This window comes from Candida theae, assembly GCF_024610275.1.
Source record: "Candida theae strain CBS 12239 chromosome Unknown scaffold4, whole genome shotgun sequence".
Classification (NCBI taxonomy): domain Eukaryota; kingdom Fungi; phylum Ascomycota; class Pichiomycetes; order Serinales; family Debaryomycetaceae; genus Lodderomyces; species Lodderomyces theae.
Window position 1 is genome coordinate 240,238 of NW_026261436.1, and position 25,355 is coordinate 265,592.

The window sequence follows — 25,355 nt, forward strand, 5'->3', positions numbered from 1 at the left end:
CTCCATAATGCTTTGTTTAGTCAGTTTCGATGTCACACATGGATTCACTATCGTCAAGCCAATGTCGAGAGAAGGCTTCTTCCACGTATATTAATTTCAAGACAGTTGACCACCTGGCACATACTGCTCCAAATTAATATACTTCCTTCTCTCGTCTTATATTCATTGACAGACGTGAACAAGTGCGACACGTCCACAAATCAAAAGCAGTCATGTTTTTGGTCTTTTGACAAGCAGAGCACTGTAATCCCACTAATGTTCCCCTAAAATAACTGCTCTGTAACATTTCATACAGAAATAGCCAGACGCATCGTTCTATTTTCCTTTTCCAATATTTCCACTAATGTGTGAGGAGGTTGTTGCTTTTCTTCTTCATTAGACAAAATTACTGCTGAATTTTGCCCCAGTTCATAAAGTGACAAGTTTGATTCTTGAGTATTGACTTCAATTGATGGTGTTTGAGATGGAAACTCCTTGAGAGTGTTGGTTGAATGTGATGTAGTAGTATTTTCGATTGATTCTTGTTCCCTTGTTGCGGGTTTGACTTCACCAAATATAAAATCGTTGAAGTCAGCTTTGCTGTTCAATGTGAAATCCATAGGTGAGCTGGCTGATGAATGTATACTTATTGGAGACAAGTAGTTGTAAAAAGTTTTATCATTCACAGCTTGTGGTTGTAGTGAGTTATTGTTTGCTTCGGCTTCATCGACCTTGACCCGATGAGCAGGTGGTGAGGTGATGGATGAGCTTCTAGTTGATGGTGGAGGAGTGGTTGTAGTATTGGTCTTGTCCTTCTTTGGTGATGAGTATTTTCTCTTCTTAGAAGGTGGTGGCGATTGTAAATTTGATTCAACCTTTACATGAACATCAGGCGTAGATTCCACTTCATGTGATGACTCATTGAGTTCATCACTGTGTTCCTCACCCTCACCCTCACCCTCCTCGCATTCTTCATCTTCATCTTCTTCTACTTGGCCTCTTCCCTTTCGACTACCACTGTTGCCTCCTCTTCTTGATCCATTCAAATTGGAGTGAATTTGACTCTTTAATTCAGACACATCCTCCAATCCCAACTCTTCAGTTGAAACTTGATCCTTCACAGATAACTTTTTCAACAACTGTTGATAACCAGAAGATAGTTTCTGTAGATTCTCCTCCAATTTGACCACATAGACTTCAAGGTATTCCACGTGTCTTCTCTTCTTTTCTCTCGAGGCGTGGGCTGCTCTTCTGTTTCTCAAGATACGTTCAATCTTGCGTTGTTCTTTCTCTTCTTGAGTTTTAGCCCTCTTTCTGGGTGGAAGTGCAGTGGTTGTAGTGGTGGTGGTGGTATTGGAAGAATCTAGGAAGGTATCGTTGTTCATATTTGTGGCAGTGTCATCATTATGACTGAGAGGTGTAGTAGTAGCTGTGTTGGTGGTTGCAGCTGTAGATGTGTCCTTGTCCGTGTCCATGTCCATGTCCGTATCCAACACCAAATCAGTGTGATAGATGATAAAATATTTGTGGTTGTAAAAAGAAAAGGACTTCTAAGTTGTATAATTTGGAAAAGTTGATTTGTTGTCCTCTTTTTATAATTCTCTCTCTTTCGGCGAGTTAATAAATTATTTGTTGTTATATTGTACACTACTATTAATAGCACAGCCTCTAAATGTTTACAAAATTTTTTTAGCATTGTTGTTTTGTGTGTATAAAAAAATAAAAGGTCGTGCAACTGGGTACATTCGCCACCAAAATATTGAGGTTACATTTGACGCGACAAAAAGTTGATACATACATATTGGGAAAGGGAATGGGATGGGAATGAAAGGGGGTCGGTGGAGTGTAATAAGGGGTTATGGTTGTATCTGTTTAATTGTTTATATACCTTGTTTTCAGTTCCCACTACGTTTTATACCAATTGGTTAGAATCCACATACTTCTGAGAAAGAAATACATAGAGACTTGACCCCTTTCCCAACACACGTGTGGTCATGATACTTTTTTGTTGTTTTTGTTACACTCAATCTCTCTTTCCCGTTAGAAAAATATTAAATAGAAAATGTAACACATTGAAGAATAATTAGTTTGTTATGCTCTTGAATCTTTGGAAGAGAGAGATCTTACTTGAAAGGAGTAGTGACGTGGTTTTAATACTACCTAAACAAGAGTGGCGTAACCTCCTTACCATACTCTTTTGCTTGATAATCTATTTCCCCAAGTATACCTTCACGAGTCCAAATACAGCCTCCAAGTTGTCTGGTATACGAGAGTCGATTTTTGTCCTTGATCGCTAAACATTACACAAAGAGTACAAGTGAAATTATGTGACAAAAAAGTAACTCTCCCTCAGTTCCTCCTGGAAGCGCAATTCTAGACTCATACGATATGTTCAGAGCTGCAATAGCTCATGAAAGTGTAATCCATCTTCAATCTAAACGCACTCCACTAACTACTGCCAAATAAAAGTTTAATTGTGTATCTCTATCACGTACACGCAGTGTAACTAAACACTAATTCTGCCATGAAAGTTTTAGCACCCAAAGAAACTCTCATTTCAAGCTTGTGTATCCAATTTTCAACCCCCCGCTGCATGTGATATTCAAACGAATAGAAAAGCTGGAAGTGATTGTTCACTTCAAACTAAAACTTGTGTATTATTACTACGCAGTTCCAAATCGTCTTTTTAAGTAGCTATAACTCACTGATAGGTAGTAGTATATATCTTTCATTCAAAACAGAACCAAATATTGAATGAAAGTTTCAGATTTCACTCCTCTTTTTCGCTTCGGTTGTTACGCAATTGAGGCAGCCTGATACAGTTGAATCACCGCACGATTAGTACACTAAATGACAGGACTGGCCCGAGAGTTGATCATCAAAAGTTCACTTTTGCAGCAAGGCTTATAGAAAAGAAAAGAAAAGAAAAGAAGTCGATTCAATTTCGATTACAACGAACGTGAATTTCGGTTTAAATCTTACGTGGTTCAGTGGTAGCAAGATAGACAAAAACATATATTCAAAAGCTAGAACGAATATAGAATACAGCTGCTAGGCGAATTTGTCGTAGCAGTTCATGTCTCTTCATTCACAATGAGACATTGAACCACTTTTTTTTCCATCACTGTGCTACCTGCCCCCCTGCCCTTCTTACACGCGACAGTGACAAAGATCGAATGTTCTATTACGCAGTAAAAGTGATAAAAAAAAATACATATTGGCCCATTTCATCACTGAGGAGTTTGATCCACTCCCCAGGCATCATGGAGATAACAAAACGTCTTTCGTATAATATATGCGCTTAAAATTCTGCCACTTGCAAACGAGAAGAGCGAAAAATAAAAAAGAAAAAAAGAAAAAAAAATATTGAGCCGAAGATGCGATTAGATTTTATGAATCATAAATTAAATCAAGCAAAACCCCAAGTATCCACAACATTCCCGCTGCTAGCATTACCAACTCCTCCTTGTACTGTCTACCTCCAGTCATAATTCCTACCCACCACTAATCCCTTTCCTTTTTTTTTTTTTTTTCATCTTTCACCTCCCCAGTCCCACGATTTTTGTCAATGAAGTCAGTGCTATCGATTCAATCACATGTCGTGCATGGCTACGTTGGCGGCCGAGCGGCGATTTTCCCCTTGCAAACACAAGGCTGGGAAGTAGATAATATAAACACGGTCCATTTTTCCAACCATACTGGCTACGGTCATTTCAAAGGTCAAAAGTTGGACCGGCAAGAGTTACGGCTGATTTTGGATCAATTGGTTAATCAGTTGCAAATTGAGTATGGTGCCGTTGTCACTGGGTATGCACCCAATGCTGAATTGATACTGTGTATTAGGGAGTATATCGTTGCCATGAAGGAGAAATCGAGAAGCAAGGTGATACAAAAGAGTGGAAGTGAGAGTGGTAATGGACAATCAGAACTACGTGATGCTGGTTCGACATCGACTACTCCGTCTTTGATTTACTTGATGGATCCAGTGATGGGGGATAACAACTACATGTACGTTGACCAATCGTGTGTGGATGAATATCGCAAGTTGATACATAGTGATGTTGTTGATATAATAACACCCAACCAGTTTGAATTGGAACTACTTATGGATTATGAAATCACCAATCGTGAATCTATCAAAAATGCAATCGAGTACTTGCATAACCAGTGTCATATTCCTTACGTTGTCATCACATCTGTCGAGTCAAAAGTGATGAATATGAAGAGAGATTCAGACGACAACGACGACGGCGACATCAAAGAGGAAGATTGTATATATTGTGTCATTTCGACTAAGCCGCATCCAACTTCTAATGCTCAAATGAGGATGTTTCAAATACCGACAATAAGGTCCTATTTCACTGGTGTTGGCGATTTGTTCTCGGCATTGTTGTTGGACAAGTTTGTCGCTAATAATGCGGGAGCAGGTTCAGGCAATGTTGATGGACACGACGATTTGCGTCGATTATCGAGATCAGTTAATCAAGTCTTGACAATCATGGCCAAAACGTTGAAACTTACACATAAGTTGGGTATGCAACAAGCAGCAACCAGTGCTGTGCCCGACATCAACAACAACAAAAGTTTAGATAGTAATGGAAACCATGAGGCTACTGTCGACACTAGTGAGATACCCAATGGGAAACAAGATGAGATTGTGGGCAAGATAAATGATGGTGAAACGATGAAGTACTTTGAGTTGAAAGTCATTCAAGCAAAGGAGTTTTACAGCTATGATGGAGAGGGTGAATTTAAAGAGATGAAATTGTAAACACAATGCTTAGAATCAAATGTTGTCGGACTGTTACTAGATGGGGGAGGTTGTNCAACAACAACAAAAGTTTAGATAGTAATGGAAACCATGAGGCTACTGTCGACACTAGTGAAATACCCAATGGGAAACAAGATGAGATTGTGGGCAAGATAAATGATGGTGAAACGATGAAGTACTTTGAGTTGAAAGTCATTCAAGCAAAGGAGTTTTACAGCTATGATGGAGAGGGTGAATTTAAAGAGATGAAATTGTAAACACAATGCTTAGAATCAAATGTTGTCGGACTGTTACTAGATGGGGGAGGTTGTAGTTTGTAATATCGTCAACTTTGCTCATATAGACTACGAAAATTATAGACGGTGTTATAATGTATTACGTTGTTGCTCGTAACGTTATTGTTGTGGCAACATCACTACCAATTTGTAATGCCTACAGAACTCACAATAAATAGTAGTCTTCTGTTGCGATACAAGACAAGTAAGGTATAAGCTGTAAAATTATAACGACGTAATAATAGAAGTAAAAATATAGATAGAAAATAACGATTTTTTGCGTAATCTCAACAATTGATGGGATGTAGTCAGACTCCATGACATGACTTCCCCTTTTTCATTTTGTCAAGCGGTCAGCCCTTATCTCGGCAGTGGTCCACCGTTGTTCGGGCCGCGACAAGTATTTGGTTCACTGGCATTTCTAATTCCTCTTGTGGGGTCCATACATGTTATCCTGCAAATACTGAAACGTTCCAATATCTTCCATTCTCTTCAACAATCTAGCAATGGGAGGAGAATAGAAAGGATCAGTCAACAAATACTGCAACGAATCACTCAATATGCCTCTTTCCTTAGCATAGATAAAGTAGTAGTTCAAAGGCAAGCTGTTGAAGGCTCCGTTTTCATACAATGTCTTGACAATGGGGTTAATCAACTGGCTCAAGTTGTCATTTTCAAGAACTTGAAGCACAATAGGGGTGATTATGTTCGACTGGTTCAAAGCGACAACGATGTCATTGATACTTGACGACACTAATTGCGAATTGACTACGGTGTTGATGGCATTGTTCAAGAACTGGCTCAATGACCCAGAGTACCTATCATCGACATCGGATGCTCTTTTAGAAATCAAGTATTCTTCCATTCTCTTGACTCTTCTTGCATTCTGTTGGTCTAAATTGATGTAGACAGAATCTTTAGTAGTACCGTCATTATTGATTCCATCTGGACTCACTCCCACATCTTCCGCTAATGGAGGTGTTTGTTTGACATTGATTTCGGACTTGTTGGTATCATTAGTGTTGGCCTTTGACGTGGTGTTGAGAATAACATCGGCAAGAGCAGGAACAGTGAGCGGCATGCCTTGACCTAATTTAGTCAACAACCATCCAATCCAAACATTATCAGGTGACGATAATGCACTGCCGGCCCAATCGGCAACTTTCTGGTTGTTTGTCTTGTTGCCCAATAACTGACTATAAGTTGATGGGATAATTCCAGATTCCATTACTGCATTCATGATTTGAGTCATGTTGAGATTGATGCTAATACCATTGAGACTGAGAGTACTGTTTTCGCTGGTGCTATTTCCCGACAACAAGAGCTCAATATAACTAACCAAGTTGTTGATTTGGGTTTGGTTGTTGGAAATCTCCTCAAGCAAGCTGGGGATCAAGTTTGATTGTTCGATGGATTGGAAGAGATGCACGTATTGGTCAACTGCAGCCTGGTTGTAGGTCAAGTTATTGTCGTCTCTTTTGTATACGGATGAGCCACTGTCAGCTGATGACGATGCATCTGAGCTGAAGTCTCCCAAGGATGATATCTCTTCAAGAATGTCATCGTATTGCAGAAAGTCAAAACTGTGAACCACTTGTGAGCAACAAAGAAGTGCTGTGGGTATAAGTGATGTAAACTTCATGGGTTAAAGATAAAATGTAGTTGTGGATGCGTGGTGTGTGTGTGGGGGGGGAGGGGCTTCAAGGTTTTGATAAACGAAGTAAACAGAAAAGGATGGTGGTATAATAGATCTGTAAGTGTTGTTACCCCTTTTTTAGCTGAGTAGTGTGTCGTCTGGGTAATACCCTGGGATGAACGTATGAAAGCGAGGGGGGGAGGGGGGTGTAGTGTGAACGGTTGCGTCTCTACCGAGTATATAAATGATGACCCCTTAGGTTGAGTTTCAAAGAAGGGGAAATAAATAAAGAAAAAAAAAAGTGATGGGTAAGTGACTGAAAAGATGATTGAAATATCAAGGAAAACCAACACTTACTTTAAACCTTTTGCGTTTTCTGACCTCATGCAAAATGAAACCACAATTAAATATAACTCGTTTACTCCTCTTTTCTTTTCTCTATTTAGTAAAGTATTTGAATGGTTAGTATTTTGTGTTGGATTTGTAGTAATAAAATTAGACGCTGAATCTCTCTCTCTCTCTCTTTCTCTTTCTCTCTCTTAGAGTTTGATTGTTCCCCAAAAAAAGAAATAAAAAAGAAAAGTCTATTTTGTGTGATATTGAGTTGGGGCAATCATTGACAGGGCAGCTAAAAACATACACAGATTGCATGTCTTTCTATACTAACGGGAGAAAAGGAAGAGTGCGGATATAGCAGAACGTACTATTCACTGAGATTGCTGTAACAAATAACGAGATGGTCTTTTTCCGTAATCACACGCATAACACGTTTTCTTTTACGTAACTATGCAACATATCAACATCTCTGAGTACGAAAATCGGTGTGCATTACCTCTCAACTGGAACACTAGGTAGTACTGGATCTCCAGTCTTCACCAACTTGCCACTTGGTCTCTTGAGCATGGCTGCCCATCTGATGAGCCAGTCAGGGCTGGATTTGGTCAATCCCAAGTCTCTGCTTCTGCTATAGTGTGACTGGCATGGTAGCTCTATATTTCCCAATTGGGCAATTTTGTTGATTTATTTTTTATTTATTTTTTATTTTTTTTTTTTCTCTTTTTCCTTCTCTTTTTCCTTCTCTTGTAAACACTGAACATGAATGATGACATACATAGCTTGGCATCTGACGATATCTCTTACAATCGAAATCTGACCACTTTAGCATACCACCAGATCTCACACAATACAGGTTATTCTGACACATCCACGCTTACCATATCTTTCCCTTATTGTATAGAAAAATTAGTAAGCGCCATCTTCACAGCACGTGATTGTTCTTTAGTCGGTTGCGAAAAGAAAAATTATAAATCCTGCATACAACCAAGCCAAGCACAATAAGATCAACTCTTTCCTAATTAGGCAAGCAAAATTATTGCATCCATGGTTTTGAGATCTTTTGTGCTCAAGAACATCAATTATATAACCAGATTTAGTTATAAACCAAACCGGAGGTATGCGTCTCCTTCGTCAAAATAAGCTAAAACACAATGGACTCAAGGCAAGAACTTTTCCTTTGAAGCTTTGTAACTGGGGAATTTTCATTGTGTTTACGTTTTGACCGCAGTTGCAACTCCACCATCCCTATTAAGGTAATCTCCTTCGAGGTTCCTGCTGTTTATACCTTCTTTAAAAAGACGTCACAGGACCAATATTTTCTTTCTAACTTATTTATTAAGCTTTCCAAATTATCAACTACTTCCTTCTACTTTTTCTTTTCTTTTCCTTTCCTTACAGGATTTGATCCATTCGCTTTCCATATTTTTTGTTGGGAGTATCACACTCACTGGTTCCTGATTTTTGCAAAGGCAATCTCAAATTTGAATAAAGAAATACCGGGTGGTTATTATCTCAGGCTGAATCCACATCTGTATACTACTCAGATCTCAACAACACCGAAGCACACGATAGCATAATCAGTCTACATCTCACAAACATGTATCTAACAAACATATTCATAACATTATTCTGTCTATTCACATCATTGGTCCAATGTGTGCCCACTTCACTAATTGCACAAGGTCCGGAGCTTTCCATTAAAGAGGAATTGGATCAGCTTGTGGAGTCACGATTGGACTCCAACGATGCTAGCTTATACCATGAATTGATAGAGATGTTTAGTGACGAAGATTTGCTTTACAAGAGAGACGACAACAATGATCAAAACCTTCAAAACACAATCAACTATGTTATTGAAACACTCAATTCATCTGGTATCATTTGGGATTTGTTAGACACTATTGCTGATAACCCTTCCAGAGTTGATTATTTGACTAATTTGACTTCATCTTTACTCGGCGGTATGAACATTACCATCAATGTTGCTGATATCTTGAACGGAAACAGTCCAATGTCTTCATTAACCAAGTATGTCAATGTTACTGCTATCTACGACGCAGTTATGAACAGTGGATTGGTCACTTCCTTGGCAGATGGTCTTTTGTTAGACTCTAATTTCAGACCAAGATTAGCCGACATCGTCAATAGAGTAGTTTGGTCACAAAGAGATTTGTTGTTGTACATTTTCAGTACGGTGTTCCAAAAGAGAGAATACTTGTTGAAAAGAGCAGGTGTTGACCAAGAAGATATCAATTTATGGCTGAGCTTGCTCAGGGCTGCTGATGCAGAGGGTGGATCTACAACTACAAGCTCGTCAAACCCATCAGCATTCACAATTGATCCAAATATCTTTTCGTCACTCATGAATTTGAACTCCCAAGCTGCTCAAACGCAATCCTCAAGGGCATCGTCTTCAGTGAGAGCTACTTCATCCTCATCAAGTGCCAGACCAACTTCTGCTAACTCAAAGGTGTCTGCCTCCGCTTCATCAGCTTTGTCAGTATTGGGTTCTGCCGCATCTACTGCTTTGACAGCCTCTGCCAACTCATCCGCTAGCCCTTCTTCATCACGTGCAGCTGCTACAACGTCATCGTCACGTACTAGTTCAGTTAGCTCAAGTGAATATAGTGGAAGCTTGGGATCATTTGTTGAAAATGCTGCTGGGGCAGTTTTGGGATCAAACGTTGTTGGCACTATTGCAACTGATGTTTTGAACTCTTTGAATGACACCGGCTTTGCTGTTTACTTTGTCAAGAGATTCTTGTCTGATGACGCATACGTCAATATGACTGCAGCACTTGCTAACTCGTTGTTATCTTCTGGTACCATCAACATTGATGTCAGTGGACTCAATGTCACCAGTCTTGTTGACACAGTTTTGGGCGATCCATCTACGATTGTTGGTGCTGTCGGTAGCTTGTTGAGTGGAAACTCTAGTGCTCTTTCTGGCGTTATGAGTAAGTACTCCGGAGCTATTCAGTCACTTATTGGAGATATTGAAGCTACTGGCTTGTTTGCTAATTTGAACAGTTACATCTTTGGTGATTCGAGCTCCAGTGCCAGCAGCTCAGCCACTCAAACCTCAGCTGCTTCGTCAACCGCTAGAAGAGAAGTTGTCTCAGCTAGTGCCACCGCATCTTCGAGCTCTGTTGTTGAAAAGAAGGTAGAGACAAGTGTCGTTGCCAGTGTCTCACCTACAAACAGTGCTGTCTCCCGTTCATCAAAAAGTTCAAATGATGCTTCAGGTGTAGCGGGTAATGTTTTCACCATGAAGGCTTTATTTTTCACTCAAGTTGCTTTGCTCGTCGGTGTGTTTGTTTTGTAAATCTGGTTGAAGAGTTGCACAATCAACTACCGTTTACAATCACTGCAAGAGCTTCCAAAGCAATCGAAGCAAGGACTCGGTACCTCTCTCCAAAAATTGCAGAAAAGAAGTTTTTCCAAACAAGCACATCCCATGTGAGTGTCTGTTATTTATTTCCACACGTTGCTCTACATTCATTTCACTTTTTCCGTCAATTGACTATACTGCTAAATTGTAGCAGACAGTCCCTTTATACATACAATTTTATAGCTTAATACCAAAGTTTTCAACGTCAACGTAGTTGTAGATGTCTAGAAATTTGTTGATTTTTAATATCTTGGTAGCACTGAGATCCCAACAAAAGATGCGCTTCTCTTATTCTCTTGGCGTAAACAACCTTATCAAAAAAAAAAGAAGGGATTCTCCCTTATGGAGCATAAAGCTTTTATACTCTCCAGAAACGGGCTGATTATGTTCAGTTGAAAGGTTGAAATAACATGTCTGAATCAAATAATGGCAGCTTTGCAAAGCACAAGCGTGCCAATAATGAAGAGGTAGGAAACACTACAAACAATGCTGCCCCAAAAACTCCACCACTCGATGCCAACGATCAAGATCCAATTTCACCCACATCGCTTTATCATAGCAATGGCCCAAGCACGGAAACTGTGCAAAGGAACTTGTACTCGCGCTCATACTCAGCTCCAAACACGCCTCAATTCCACCACCAGTCACATGCGTATTCTAGCAATGCAATGCAAGACGCAAGACGAAATAGCCTAAATGAAAATTTACTAGACAATAACAACTTTACAAAATTCAAAAAGTCTATATTGTTACCAGCAGCTAAGTGGGCCTATTCACCAATTACAAAGATCCAAAGAAAGTCAAAGTATGAAACAAAGGAGCCAGATGAATACAGGATTGAGTACTCGGTTTTCCAATCTCTTGAAGGAACGACCACTTTAGTTACTCAAGAGGACATTTCCAATCATTTTCAAAGCCTGCGTCGCGACTCGGGGGAACTTGCGCAACTCCCGGAAAACTACATCACTGAGTTTGATTTCGAAGCTTTGATCAATCAATTGAAGGATGTAATTGAAGAAGATCATGTTTATCCTGAACGTATTTTGACAGGCTCATCAGGTAGCTACTTTGTGTTTGGGAACATCGAGTCAACGCTGTTATATGAAAAGGTTGGAGTTTTTAAACCCAAAAGTGAAGAGCCATATGGTCCTTTACTGCCTAAATGGACCAAATGGCTACACCGCACATTCTTCCCTTGCTGTTTTGGTCGAAGTTGTCTTATCCCCAATCTAGGGTACATCAGTGAAGCTGCTGCATGTGTCCTTGATTGTCAATTGCAGTCATACATTGTGCCGTACACGGCGGTGATTCGCTTGCGAGCGCCTACTTTTTATTATCAATTTTGGGATAAGTCAAATGATGTCACCAAATTACTGTACAAGATAGGTTCATTTCAAATGTTTTTGCACGGATATGTGAATGCTGACTCATTTTTCAAAATGTATCCAATACCAACACTTGAGCATCTATTGCCTAAATCGCTGGATACCGAAATAGGCATCGACAGTGATGTAGATAGTTGCAAGTTTCTGTGGAGTCGTGGCTCGATGAGTCAATTTCGAGAAGAGTTGGAAAAAATGGTCATTTTGGATTACATTATGAGAAACACTGATAGAGGGATGGATAACTGGATGATCAAATTGGAATGGCATGAAGTGCGTCGACTAGAGAGTAGCAAAACGATGCGCCCATATTTGAAGATTGGAGCAATAGATTCAGGTTTGGCTTTTCCATGGAAACATCCTAATGAATGGAGATCATTCCCATTTGGATGGCTATTTCTCCCTTTATCTTTAATTGGACAGCCGTTCAGTAAGAGGACAAGACAACATTATCTACCATTGCTTACTTCTAAATTATGGTGGGAAACAACCGTGGTCAAGCTAAAGAATGTGTTTATGAAGGATGCTGATTTTAAGGACCGTTTATGGAACAAACAATTGGCTGTTTTGAAAGGGCAAGCATTCAATGTAGTGGAAACTTTAAAGTTAAACTTTGCTGGGCCCTTGGAGTTGACACGATGTCAAAATTTGTTGGTGTTTGATGATTTAATGTATATGCCCAGGCATGAGCTGGGAGAACGGAGGCGGAGCTTGCCATTGATGCTCTCATCTTGCTATGAGTCTGATGTCAGAAATGGACACCGATATTTGTCCCAGTTGAGTGAAGTGCTGTCGGAAGACGTAAATAATGGTGAGGATGAGTATACGCCATTGCTTGCTCCATTGAACACGAATGGAAGTGGAAACAATCTGCAAATACTATCTTTCCCGCTGCAAACGGACGAGAGCACACCTCCACCATATGAATCAGGATACTCGCGGATTAATCGAACTGTTGAGACATCTCCTGCAAAAGGCGCAAAGGTTGTTATCGAACGATTGGTTAGAGAGGACTCAAGGCCTCCCGTCTTTACGTGGTGTTGAACTGGCGCGTGCGTTTCTCTACTTTATTAAAAATTTACCTAGACATCCTATATTATCCTTCTAATTATATATACATACATATATATATATATATGTATGTAGGTTTGTATGTATGTATCTTAATGTGTATATTTCTGTTTGAAAACTGCTGGATAATCATCGGAGTTGCCCTTGAAATCAGCCTCATTTATCGTAAACATCTTTCTCTCCTCTTTTATTCTAAATTGAACCATTTTCAACAATGAATAGATCACCGACAAGACAGGAGCAGCTACTCCGTTTTCTCTAGCAATCCTTATTGGATTTCCCAAAATAATCTCCAACTCCATCAATTGCTTCTTTCTCATATCAACGCACATTGACGGAGCATAGAAAATTCCATCGCCTATATGGATCATCCCTTCAATCTTGGAAACATCACATTCGACACCGACACTTTTGGCAATGGCAACAACTTCTTTCATCGCTGGACGCAACAACTCCTCATTGGCATTATTGATTTGCAATCTAGTGACGTCCAAGTCGACCAACGCAGTAATGGTGTTGAACGTTGAGTTATAGATCAATTTCTCCCATCGAGTTTTCTGAACATCGTTATCAATGGCGATTTTGTTGTAATCGGGATTGTGATAAATTGATATAAATTCATCGATTTTAGCTTTCGACAAAGGATGTTGGCTTGGTTTTACGAAATCTCCAAGGAAAACATTATCTGGGCCCTTATTTTCAACATGACCATGTTGGTAAGTACTTGCAATCAAGGATACTCCACTGAGAACCAAATGTCCTGGAAATCTCTCCAACATGGTTTTCTCAATATTGATTCCATTCTGCAATAAAATGATCACTTCGTCACCAGTCTTGATTGCTGGTGCAACAATGTCCTCACAAGTAACTGGTCCGTCAGGGATGTTCTTTGTAGTTAAGAGAATATAGTCAAAGGGACCGAATCGTTCAACAGCATCTTCCACTGATTTAGCAAGGTTGTGTGGTTGCCAATTGGTCAATTTCCCATAAGTACATGATGAGATCGAGTAACCTTGTGATTTTATCAAGTCGTAATCGGAACGAACGACCAACGTCACTTCAGACTGGTTGTTGTGTTTTAATGATACAGCAGAGATGGTACCGACTCCACCTGATCCAATGACTAACACTTTTGGTTTCCCCATGATTTGATTTGAACTGTTTGTGCAAACGGATAGTAGGTTAATTGAACTAAGTTAGATGTCCGAGGAATAAATTGGTCTTGATGGTCGCAAAAGAAGCGTCGGGTGTAGTTCAAGTGTGCAAGGAGGTTTTTTTCACAACACAAATTTACATGTATTTTTGAAAAAGATTCCCAAGCGGCAAATTCCATTTTGGGAAACTACTTCCGAGAAACTACAGAGATTTACACAAACCCAATGAAGTGAAATGAAAAGTGGGTCTACAAAGTTTCCAGGGTTGAGTCTGACTTATTATCTACTGAAGAGGGACAACTATTGGGGTATACTCCACCTCATTAACCGAGGGAAAACCATTTTAGTAAAAGACATGCATTGACTTGCGTGAAAGTAAAACCACCAAATCGTATCATTTTTTTTTAAAGAAAAAAAAAAGACTTTAAAACCTACTAAAAGCGGCTGAGACATTCTAATCATCTGTTTTGTGGACCCATGATAGCAGTCATAGTTCGACAAAGATCTACTTCCCCTCCCCCCTCCCCATAAGAGAAGCGTTTAGCAGGTTAAAGTTCCCAGATAAGTTCTCTTCATTGTCACAAAATAGGCACCTTCTGGCCCCACCCTCTCATATTTCATTGTAAAAGTTGATCTAATTTAGTGATCAATTTGATGAATGTATCCTTGCAAACGAATTTGGACAACACAATCAAGCTCCACCAAAGCTTGGTAACCCTTTGGACCGCTTTTGTTCGTTTCAACTTTACTTTCAACACCTTGTGTCCTTCGGTGAATTTGTCAACCTGGTTCAAGACTGTATCTAGGGCTTTTCTCAAGGGTATGCGTGAATCATGATTATAATCGTATTGCTCCAGCATTAAAATATACCTGTCCCAGTCATTGCCTTTCCGCTTTGCATCAAAGAATCCAAAACTATAGTATTTCGAGTCTATCCCCGGAGTAGTCAAAATTGGCACATGATACACCAAATCCAACTTGTAACTCACTTCACACCAATTATGTAACATGTTCGCAGCAATCAACGGTATTGACTTCAACGGAGAGTTTGTGTTGTTGTACATTTGAAATTTTGTTAGTGAGTCGCCACAGTATAATGAACCGACTAAGGTATTAGGTAAGAATATCGGCAAACTTCTCAAAGCAAAAGATTTCCTTCGTGCAAGGACAAAATCACCTTTTCCAACGTTCAACCTGTGAAATCCAATAGGTTTTGTCCAGGGAATACTATCGTTCAAGTTTAGGTCGTAAATTAATTTGTTATCATTGCAATACAACAAATGATAGGTGCCTTTCCACAAATTCATATTCAATTGGTATTCAACCTTGTATCCAGTAAACGGTATGTCGGCGTTGCTAATGCATGATTGTGACTGACTAGGTAGTGAAAGTACGAAAGGGGTGATGAAAAGTAAACTCCAAAACATGGTTCGCCCCAACCCCCTAACAAAAAAGAATAAAAGAAAAAATACCCAGTAAAAAAAAAAAAAAAAAAAAATATAAATGGAAATAACGAAAGTTGGAAATGCAACTGACTCCATGAACTTTTAAGCCATCTTAGCTCTCGTCATCTCTTTGCACCCATATGGTTCTTCAAGTACGTATCAAACCCGACAGCTAAGGTCATTCCCAATACAATATCAAACATCCCCCTATTCTCGACACCTCCAAAGACCTCTAAATCCTCATATATGGTGATCCACCCCAGTTTATTTTCATCAGGACTATCGTCACTAGTATCATGCAGATAATAGAGACCATCACTTCCGTTATAAAAAGTTTTGGTGTCGTTTTGAGAAGATTCAAAATTGTCCACTGCTATACGTACATTTGATGTGTGAACGCGACTTTTCTGATATTGCTTGACTGATTGTACCACTCTCTTTGTTGCTCTATTTTCATTTGGACGAAACATACTCAAAACGGGAGGAAAATCTGTCATTGCATCGAAAACTTTGCTCTCCAGAGTATTTTCGTTGGCAACATAGTTGCGATGGAAATAAATGTTGCGCTTACCCACTAGTTTCAATTCCTCCTGTTCACTCCTTTCGTGGAGATCCTTACTAGCATTCCTAACGCTTTGTCTAACTTTATTAAACCTGCTAGTTTTGACTCTTGAGATCGATCCCACATTCCACACTGTATTCTGCAAGTCCTTAATTTCGTAATTGGTGAAATAATTTGGGTTCTTCTCTCGCAATTCATCATAAGGGAATTGCCTTCGACTGATTTTCAGGGGAAACGATACAGCCTTAAACATTGTCAAATCTCCATATTTTTCCATTGTCCCGTTTGCAGTCAAGTATGTGTTCTTGGGAGCCCTTATACTGAAATACCCCTGTTTCAGATCTCGCTTTTTCGATATCGCCATACAATGTCTAGGATCTTGGGAAAGGTTACCTGGATCTTTGAAGATTAATGTATATTCCTCCACATTTGGGCTGTGTGCCGAGTCAAAGACAATCTCCACATAAAAACCGGGACCATTTCGACAACAGACGTATTTTGATCCTGGGTTAGTTGTGAGGTACAAGTCTTTCCCAAATCGGAGAATGTGATACTTCCAAAATGGCGATTCATCTGGTGTACTTGCTGATGTGGTCGGTATTGTTGTAGAACTTGAACGTGAGGTTGCAAACGACGGTGTTTGCAGGATAGGGTCTGTGTTTGGAGGCTTTACATAGGTGTGACTATCCGACTCTGGTTGTTCAAATGTCCTCATGCTTGTAGACCTTCTCAATGAGTTCATAAACTTTCCAAAGTCGTTGAATTTCCCCCTAGAAAACCGCTTAAACTTGCTAGTCTTGCCACCTTGAGACACTGTCGGCAGTAACGGGACACTTACCGGTTTACTTATACCCCTGTCATTGCTCATTTTTCCAGCTTTCTCGCCCTCGCCCTCGCAATCGCCCTCGCCCTCGCAATCGCCCTCGCAATCGTCATCAATTAGTTCAGGAGGTGGTTTTCTTCGTATCGAGCCGCTAGCTCTTGGCAATTTTGCCTCGGGTAGAGTTTTCATAGAAGGAGGACCACCAGCAGCGTTGAAGTTTTCCGTGTCTCCATTATCTTCTTCTCCATGGTCCGATGTCCTTGTTGTCTTCTCACGCTTCCCTTCCAATTCATCCGACAATGGCAGACTCACTGCTGACATGGGCAAATCACTTTCTTGCAATTGTGAAAGTTTCGACTGGTGTTCCTGAATCAAATAATCCTTATAGTCTGTAAGAGAAAGTTCACTATCCGAATCGCTATCTCCATGGTATTGTGATGTGCTACACAAAAGTTCAATCGAAGACGCTTCGTTCACACTAGGCGGATGCATCCTGTATGGTTGTAAGTATTGCTGAACTGGATATAAACGTATGCAGTTCTTTCAATGTAGTAGTAGCTTTCCATATAATGTCATCAAAATGTGTGATATCGACATATTGAAAGTGACAAAACAAAAAACAAAAAACAAAAAAAAAAAGGAGGAGGAGGAGGAACTGTTGTGTGTGCAACTATAGGACAAAAAGACGTCGCAAAATCGGCGCCGCGCTGAAGTCCCAAATCCGCCGTGCCTGATATATATATATGTATATGCATGACTTAAGATTTTGAGCAAATACTTTTCTTTCACACAATCCATATTCATGTAGCCTAAGGGCCAAAAAAAACAAATTTTGTTTTTTTTTCTTATAGTATGGTATATGGCCATATCTCTATACTACATGCGATAGCACTCTCTGTGTCTCATTGACTGTGCAGTAATATCTTCATTACGTCATCCCGTACTTTTTTGGTTTCGAAATTTTCATTTAAATTTTTCTTTTAAATTTTTTTTTTTTTTTTTTTTTTTTTTTTTTTTTTTTTTTTTTTTTTTTTTTTTTTTTTTTTTTTTTTTTTTTTTTTTTTTTTTTTTTTTTTTTTTTTTTTTTTTTTTTTTTTTTTTTTTTTTTTTTTTTTTTTTTTTTTTTTTTTTTTTTTTTTTTTTTTTTTTTTTTTTTTTTTTTTTTTTTTTTTTTTTTTTTTTTTTTTTTTTTTTTTTTTTTTTTTTTTTTTTTTTTTTTTTTTTTTTTTTTTTTTTTTTTTTTTTTTTTTTTTTTTTTTTTTTTTTTTTTTTTTTTTTTTTTTTTTTTTTTTTTTTTTTTTTTTTTTTTTTTTTTTTTTTTTTTTTTTTTTTTTTTTTTTTTTTTTTTTTTTTTTTTTTTTTTTTTTTTTTTTTTTTTTTTTTTTTTTTTTTTTTTTTTTTTTTTTTTTTTTTTTTTTTTTTTTTTTTTTTTTTTTTTTTTTTTTTTTTTTTTTTTTTTTTTTTTTTTTTTTTTTTTTTTTTTTTTTTTTTTTTTTTTTTTTTTTTTTTTTTTTTTTTTTTTTTTTTTTTTTTTTTTTTTTTTTTTTTTTTTTTTTTTTTTTTTTTTTTTTTTTTTTTTTTTTTTTTTTTTTTTTTTTTTTTTTTTTTCAATCTTTGTTTTTGTTCTCCTTCACCCATTTCTTTTGCTATCAAAGAATCAAGTTTGATTCTCAAGTTGTCATAGCCCCGCATGTTAGATCTAGAGGATAACAATCCGTTGCTTCCTGCATCCCCATCAGAAGAAGAAGGGTCAATATATGGACTAGAGTTGAATTGCCCTAATCCAAGACAAGTTTGGAGGATCTGCACAAACTTGAAATTGTTGATTGACAAAGTTGTGCCTATTTTATTCGATAAGGAGGAAATTTTGAGACCTGACTCTTCTGTTTTGAATGACAACGTTATTAAATTGTGCTATACTGCTGCTGGAGGTAAAGGTGATGGAAAGGAAGGCACATCATCTCGCAAATACCGTGCATGTCTTGTGTTTTGCTTGTTGAAGGTTTGTGATTGGTACTGGCAACAAAGTGAATATGAATTGAGTGACAACGATTTGTATTCATTGCGTGCATTGAGTGCTCAGACCTTAGCAGCTATTATCATAGAACGTGAGAGTGATGAGAAGTACTTATTTTTGAGTATGTTGTGTCATAGGTATTCGATTTGTTTGAATGGCAAAGATGCTGAGCCAGTTAGCGCTTTGGAATTGGCAGTTGATATGCACTCTACGGCAGTTATAAGCTCCTCTGGGTATCAAAGATGTATCAAGTGGTTGTGGAGAGGCTGGATCGTTCAATCATCGGTAGATCCTCATTCGTACGTCTTGTACAAGGGAGTTGCTTCCCATTCAATTAGAACTCACTTTGATCCAGCAAGACTCAAGACCCCATTCTATCAAAACATTTTGGAAGTGTTTTTCAGCTTTGTTTATTTAGTGCTTTACTCAATTATATTGAATACTAACTCAAAGGAATTCTCCAACTTGAATGCTTTTGAAGTGATTTTTTATTTGTGCACACTTGGATCTGTTTTGGATGAATGTGTCAAGTTTTATCACGTTGGATGGAACTATTTGGGATTCTGGAATGCATTTAATGACTCCATGCATGCAATCATCACCATTTCCATTGGGTTTAGATTTGCCAGTATCAATGCACAAGGTGATTTAAGAGATAGGTATGATGAGATTTCTTATCGATTGTTGAGTTGTGCAGCCCCTTTTATGTGGTCAAGATTATTGTTATTTTTGGATGCAGAAAAATTTGTAGGGGCAATGTTGGTTGTTATGAAAGTTATGATGAAGGAATCGATCTTGTTTTTTGTCTTGTTGGGTGTGGTTATAATTGGGTTCTTGCAAGGATTCCTTGGCTTGGATGCTTCAGATGGGGAAAGTGATGCCACCGTCAAGATTTTGACCTCATTGTTCAAGGGTGTCATTGGAAATTCATCTTTTGATGAGATGGGCAAGTTGGTGCCACCTTATGCGTCAGTCCTTTACTACGTTTACTCATTCTTGCTTAGTGTTATATTGATGAATATCTTGATTGCATTGTATTCGACTGCTTATGCCGCAGTTGTGGATAATGCAAATGATGAATACTTGGCGCTAATTGCACAGAAGACCTTGAGATATATTAGAGCTCCTGATACTAACATCTATGTGCCTCCATTGAACTTGATTGAAATTGTAATAACACCAATCAGTTGGATCACTTCAAAAAGAGTTTTCGACATTGTGAATTACTACGTGATGCTTGTGATGTATGCACCCTTGTTGCTCTATATTACAAGTGTGGAGTTGACGGCAGCAAGGAGAATCACTTATAACAGGTACAAGGGTTTACCTGATGATGCAAATGAGCACGACACGGAGTGGGACTTGACAGACGGATTTGGAGAGGCAAGTGATGGGGCCGATTCTTCGCAACATCACGAAAGTCCTATTGAAGGAGTAAGGGCACGTACCTCCGAAATAAACGAGGAACTCAGGGAACAAAGAGCTAGTGAAAGGGAAGACGGCGAATTTATGATAAATTTGACTGAATTCGAAAGAAAGGTGGAGGCCGTTGCCAAGCCAGTGAAGGAAGCCACTAAAGTTGGTTTAAATTGGCAATTTTACGATTTGTACAAAAAGATTGACAAATTGACGGATATGGTAGAGTTGGTTATCACGGAGAACAAGGAGTTAAAGAACCGGTTGGAGGCTAAATCTAGTGAGTGAGTGTTGGTGTAGCTCTTTTCTTTTAAACAAGTGCTTGCGCTATTTTTTTTTTTAATCAAACTTACAAGCTTCTTGTTGAAAATTACATCATAAATATTTCGCTTATTTTATTCTATTAATTCATCGTTAATCCGTGTTAATTTTGTTCTTCTCGTTTCTAGTGAAGTGCTGGGTCTACTGAGTATGCTAACTCTCACATATACGAGCAGTTGAATGCAAGATATTTGTATGTTTTGAACGATGGAAGTGGGGTATGTGTGTGTGTGTGTTGAGTACCAGTAAGGTATATATATATATATAATATGTAACGAGAAAGCGTGTAAAATTATTCAGTTCAACACGACTTTTACTTTTAATTAGGTGTTGTGTACTGCATGTAGAAGTGTATGTATATTGTATATTGTATATTGTATATATAAAGCTTTTGCAAAGAGAGAAGGAAAACAGCATTTTATTTGGTACAAATTAAGGTAAAACAAAAAACAAAGAAAAAAAAAAATTTTAGTACCAAATACTCTGTAACAAAAGAGTCTATCTCTCTCTATACATCAATTTGGTTCGCTAGTTTACCCACTCTTGCAGCACCACAATCATGTCCAACCGAATAGATAGTGGTGGCACAAACACTAAATTCAAAGTAGGAGATAATGTTCATTTTGAGGTGTCCAATGGAAATGCCAGCACTAGTAACACTACCACCAATGGGAACAAATCATCCAATTCCAAAACTTCCAATGCATCTGGTCGACCCACCAACCAAGCAAACAATGCAAACAGTGACAGTGTGCAACACAACCCGAGTGCCCTTACTAGTAAAGGGAAGAAGAAAAAGAAGAGTAAGGGAAAGAAAACTACGAAGATTTCCACGTCTCATGCGCATTTGAATGACCCTGATCTGGAGTATCCCACGTCCAGGGTGATAAAACAAGCACCGAATGGAGATGTCATTGTTGAGAGTTTGGAAGATGAAGATTCGGATGGAGAAAGCGAAGCACCTCGTACCTCTCATGGTGGTCATAAACAGCATTCGAATGATAAAAGTCAGCCTCAATTCGATCAACACAAGCACCATGAGCAACCCTTGCCCCATCCTGCTATTAGGGCCAGTGCAGCCCATACGTTGAAGCGAAGCGGCGGCCATGACGTGCATAGTAGTTTGTGGGATAGTGCATCAGTCGAAGAACAAGAAAAGTTGAAAGAATTTTGGGAATCTTTGGCAGAGCCTCAGAAACTAGAATTGGTCAAAATTGACAAAGATTCTATCATGAAAATGTTCAAGAATGAAACGAGGCAACACTTGCAACAACTACTGCAGCAGCAGAATGGAGGTGGTTCGAATGGGGGTAGTAGTGGTGGTGGTACGTCCTCAACCCCAAACAACTGTACATGCAAATATTGTGGTAGGAGAAACCACCTTATTGAAGAAGAGTTGGAAAGTATTTATGATAATCATTTTGATGACATCATCGACTTTATACACGAAGTTAGAGATATAAACGATTTGAATGCTTTACCTGGGCTATTATTTGGTGGCTTCCACATGTTAGAGGAAGAGAGGAAACTACAAAGGAGAAAACAACTACATAATGAGAGTCTGGAATTGGCCAAGAAACTGGTTGCCAAAACCGAGGCTCAAATGAGGGATATCAAGTTAGAGATGGAACAGTTGCAAATAGCTCAAGCTCGGGCTCAAGCACAAGCACAAGCACTGGCAAAAACCCAAGCCGATACGAAGGCACAGTCAGGGTCGCACATGCAATCTGCGTCGAGCCAGGCACGAACTTCCCAAAACTCCCAAAACTCCCAAAACTCCCAAAACCCCCAATCGAATCAACAGCATCATCAACACACGGAAAGAGCTCAACCCAATGTGCAGTTCAGTGCATCAATCCAAACCTCAAATTCGTCACAAACCCAATTGTTTGATAAATTACTTGACCCGAAATTGTTTCAAGCCTTAGAGAGCTTGGATTTACAAAAGATGAAGGAGACAGCTCATTTGGATCCTCAAAATGCCGCACAGTTGGCCATGTTGGAAAAAGCAGGCTCACTCAAAGAAATTGTCAAGGATTTGCAGAACCATGATGGGAAGCGTGCTGAGAGGGGAGCTCAGTATGTACAAAACATGGGCAAATTCTTTTCAAATATAGCCAATATGAAAGCCAGTAGTCCGGAAGAAGCTCAAAAATTTATGGCCAAACAATTTACTGAGCATTTTGGGAAGGGACTTTCAACATTTGCTGAAGACTTGTTGAATAATGATGGCAACTCTTTTATTAATATGATGGAATCCCTTACCGAATCAAGAGGAGCCCGCGAAGATGTTTTAAAGGGCATGCATAGTGAGAGCGTGAGCATTACTGGTAGTCACCCACTGTCACAAGACCTGCACCCGCAGTCGCGGTGGGTTGATGAAGACGATGATGTAGAGGAAGACACACTTTGTGCACATCATCATCACCATCATCACCATCATCATCATCGTTCCCACCACCACCACCATCAAGATGCTGATGGCTATGACATTGAGGATGATGACGACGACGACGACGACGACGACGAATACGACTATGAGTATGAAGACGAAGAGGAATGTGACGATGAATTTGAAGAGGATGGTCATGGAAGAGATGTCAGTGATACCGAGTCGGAAATATCTGAAGAAGAGAAGATGCAAGAGATTCGTCGATTGTTTTTGATCCAAGTTATCAAATTGTTCCAAGAGCGTTTGAAGAATGCCTATAAAGAGAAAGTCTCAAAGGACAACACTCAAAAATTGATTGAGGAGTTGGAAGCTGAAGAAAATGCAAGGAAGGAACGAGAAGCCAAGAAGTTGAAGACTAAGGAAAAGTTGAAGGAGAAGAAACGACAGCAGCAATTGCAAAAAGAAGAAGAAAGAAGAAAAAAGGAAGAAGAGGCAAGGAGGATCGAGGAGGAAAATAAAGCACGTCAAGAGGAGCAAAAGGCAGAGCAAAGACGAAAAAGAGAGGAGGAGAGAAAGAAGCGCGAGGAGGAAAGAAAGAAGAAGGTTGAGGAAGCACGCAGAAAAGATGAGGAGCACAGGAAAAAGGTTGAGGCTCAGCAGAAGAAGGAAGAAGAAGCGAAAAGATTGAAGGAGGAGCGTCGTAAAAAGGCTGAGCAAGAAAGAAAACAGAAGGAGGAGGAGAATAAACGCAAGGCATTGTTGAAGAAGAAAAAGGAAGAAGAACAAGAAAGACAAAAAATTGCTCGTCAAAACGAGATTGCTGAAAAAGAGAAAGCCAGATCGTTAAACTCGGCGCCCACTTATGACACCAGGTCCACTGTAAACTCAGCGGACGTCTATTTTGATCAATACCTAGCTCATCAAATTGAAGCAGAGAGAGCTAGGCTTTCTGTGGATCCTACTTCTAGCGACAAATCTTTTAATCAGCAACTTCAACTTAGAACTGGATCACTTTCCAGTCGAGGCTCTTCAATAGGTCTCGCTACCGGGCAGCTACACTCGAATCTCCCTTCCATTTCTCAGCAACCGCCATATGCTGGTGAACTAACTCAGAATCAATTTTTGAATCAATCTTCAGAATTTTTTTCGCCGCAGATTGTATCCACTAATTTGGGTAATGGCATTTCTGCGATCAACTCCTCATTCACTGACAACTTGTCTGCTGCTCCTGCTACTCCCGCTGCTGCTGCTGCTACTCCCGCTGCTGCTGCTGCTGCTGCTGCTGCTGCTGCTGCTACTGCCCCCACCTCGAGCATTGCTTCTGGTAATCTTGCTAGCAACCCATTATCCCCGTGGACAGGAAAGCTCGGATTGAACCAACCATCGCTCGCTGACTTTCTCCCTAGCAATGAAGCCACTTTGACGCCCAAAGTTAGCGCCACAAACCTTCAACAACAAATGCAGTCGTCTGCCCGTTTCGACCCCTTTGCTATATCCAATGATCCTGGGAAACCAATTTCCTCGGTGCAATCCAACCCAAAACCATGGTCTTCCAACCCCAATGCTGTCAATACTGGTGGCATGAGGAACAACTTTATTTGGAACAATCCAAGCGGTGCAGCACCCGGTGAGACTCCTTTTGCCAACTCGAATTTGAAGACAGGTCCTCTTTTCTCGCATGACATGGATCATAATGTCTCAAGCACAAATGGTGCTGCTCATGTTGGAGGTAGTGTTCTTAGCCCAGAAGAAATGGTTTTGATTCAATCTTCGGCAGCTCGTTGTTTCCAATTTTTGGCAAATTCACAACAATTGGAATACGGTAAAGCTCCCGTGATGCAATTGTTTGAGGATGTGAAAACCGTGGCCAATAGACCGCTGTTGACAATGGACCAGTTCTTGCATTCATGTCAATCCGGAAATGTATATCAATTTGAGAAAGTATCTGATGCATTTGGTAGAATCACACATGTGAAAGTGGGAGCTAGTGCCTTTGCAAGACATTCGCCTCCAGCTGGCCAATTATTCACGTCGGGACCACCTGGTTTTGTCCAGTCACAAACACAGCAGCTGGCTTTTTCTCAACAACCTTTATTCCAACTGCAAGAAAGTTTTGGTCCTGGAGGATTTGCTCCTCCAGGAATTCGTAAAAGTTCGCTGCCTGGATTTGCAGTTGATCCACCATTGATAAATTTGAGAGGTGGTGATATGAGTTCAAAGTCCAGCACAAGTGGATTTGTTGACGGGCTTTGGAACAACTAAGCGATTCTCTATAGTATCAACTAGGATTTACTTTAAAGGTTGTGAAGTTATGTAAAACACTTTTGGTTTCTCTTGTTCGTAATTTTCATTTAGCAAATACGGAGGAAAAAAAAACCGAGACT

General features: G+C 39.3%; 10 protein-coding genes across 10 annotated transcripts; 5 read left to right on the forward strand and 5 right to left on the reverse strand. All coding sequences in view use genetic code 12, as the record gives it.

Annotated features, from left to right (window-relative positions):
* Window positions 1-287: 287 nt before the first annotated feature.
* Window positions 288-1,460, reverse strand: HAC1 (transcription factor; the record flags this gene model as incomplete). The annotated part of the gene is made up of 1 exon (XM_051751979.1): window positions 288-1,460. One exon carries the CDS (start codon window positions 1,458-1,460, stop codon window positions 288-290), a length of 1,173 nt encoding a protein of 390 aa, XP_051608879.1.
* Window positions 1,461-3,547: 2,087 nt separating this feature from the next.
* Window positions 3,548-4,750, forward strand: BUD16 (putative pyridoxal kinase; the record flags this gene model as incomplete). Its single annotated transcript, XM_051751980.1, has 1 exon — window positions 3,548-4,750. The coding sequence occupies one exon, from the start codon at window positions 3,548-3,550 to the stop codon at window positions 4,748-4,750; it is 1,203 nt and encodes a 400-aa protein (XP_051608880.1).
* A 696-nt stretch (window positions 4,751-5,446) lies between these two features.
* Window positions 5,447-6,667, reverse strand: KGF57_002645 (uncharacterized protein; the record flags this gene model as incomplete). The annotated part of the gene is made up of 1 exon (XM_051751981.1): window positions 5,447-6,667. The coding sequence occupies one exon, from the start codon at window positions 6,665-6,667 to the stop codon at window positions 5,447-5,449; it is 1,221 nt and encodes a 406-aa protein (XP_051608881.1).
* A 1,927-nt stretch (window positions 6,668-8,594) lies between these two features.
* On the forward strand, window positions 8,595-10,322 carry PGA45 (Pga45p; the record flags this gene model as incomplete). Its single annotated transcript, XM_051751982.1, has 1 exon — window positions 8,595-10,322. The coding sequence occupies one exon, from the start codon at window positions 8,595-8,597 to the stop codon at window positions 10,320-10,322; it is 1,728 nt and encodes a 575-aa protein (XP_051608882.1).
* A 476-nt stretch (window positions 10,323-10,798) lies between these two features.
* Window positions 10,799-12,814, forward strand: KGF57_002647 (1-phosphatidylinositol 4-kinase; the record flags this gene model as incomplete). Its single annotated transcript, XM_051751983.1, has 1 exon — window positions 10,799-12,814. The coding sequence occupies one exon, from the start codon at window positions 10,799-10,801 to the stop codon at window positions 12,812-12,814; it is 2,016 nt and encodes a 671-aa protein (XP_051608883.1).
* Window positions 12,815-12,933: 119 nt separating this feature from the next.
* KGF57_002648 (uncharacterized protein) lies at window positions 12,934-13,986 on the reverse strand (the record flags this gene model as incomplete). Its single annotated transcript, XM_051751985.1, has 1 exon — window positions 12,934-13,986. One exon carries the CDS (start codon window positions 13,984-13,986, stop codon window positions 12,934-12,936), a length of 1,053 nt encoding a protein of 350 aa, XP_051608884.1.
* A 626-nt stretch (window positions 13,987-14,612) lies between these two features.
* On the reverse strand, window positions 14,613-15,302 carry KGF57_002649 (uncharacterized protein; the record flags this gene model as incomplete). Its single annotated transcript, XM_051751986.1, has 1 exon — window positions 14,613-15,302. The coding sequence occupies one exon, from the start codon at window positions 15,300-15,302 to the stop codon at window positions 14,613-14,615; it is 690 nt and encodes a 229-aa protein (XP_051608885.1).
* A 260-nt stretch (window positions 15,303-15,562) lies between these two features.
* On the reverse strand, window positions 15,563-17,317 carry KGF57_002650 (uncharacterized protein; the record flags this gene model as incomplete). Its single annotated transcript, XM_051751987.1, has 1 exon — window positions 15,563-17,317. The coding sequence occupies one exon, from the start codon at window positions 17,315-17,317 to the stop codon at window positions 15,563-15,565; it is 1,755 nt and encodes a 584-aa protein (XP_051608886.1).
* Window positions 17,318-18,515: 1,198 nt separating this feature from the next.
* YVC1 (Yvc1p) lies at window positions 18,516-20,546 on the forward strand (the record flags this gene model as incomplete). The annotated part of the gene is made up of 1 exon (XM_051751988.1): window positions 18,516-20,546. One exon carries the CDS (start codon window positions 18,516-18,518, stop codon window positions 20,544-20,546), a length of 2,031 nt encoding a protein of 676 aa, XP_051608887.1.
* Window positions 20,547-21,138: 592 nt separating this feature from the next.
* KGF57_002652 (uncharacterized protein) lies at window positions 21,139-25,233 on the forward strand (the record flags this gene model as incomplete). The annotated part of the gene is made up of 1 exon (XM_051751989.1): window positions 21,139-25,233. One exon carries the CDS (start codon window positions 21,139-21,141, stop codon window positions 25,231-25,233), a length of 4,095 nt encoding a protein of 1,364 aa, XP_051608888.1.
* Between the last annotated feature and the right edge of the window lie 122 nt (window positions 25,234-25,355).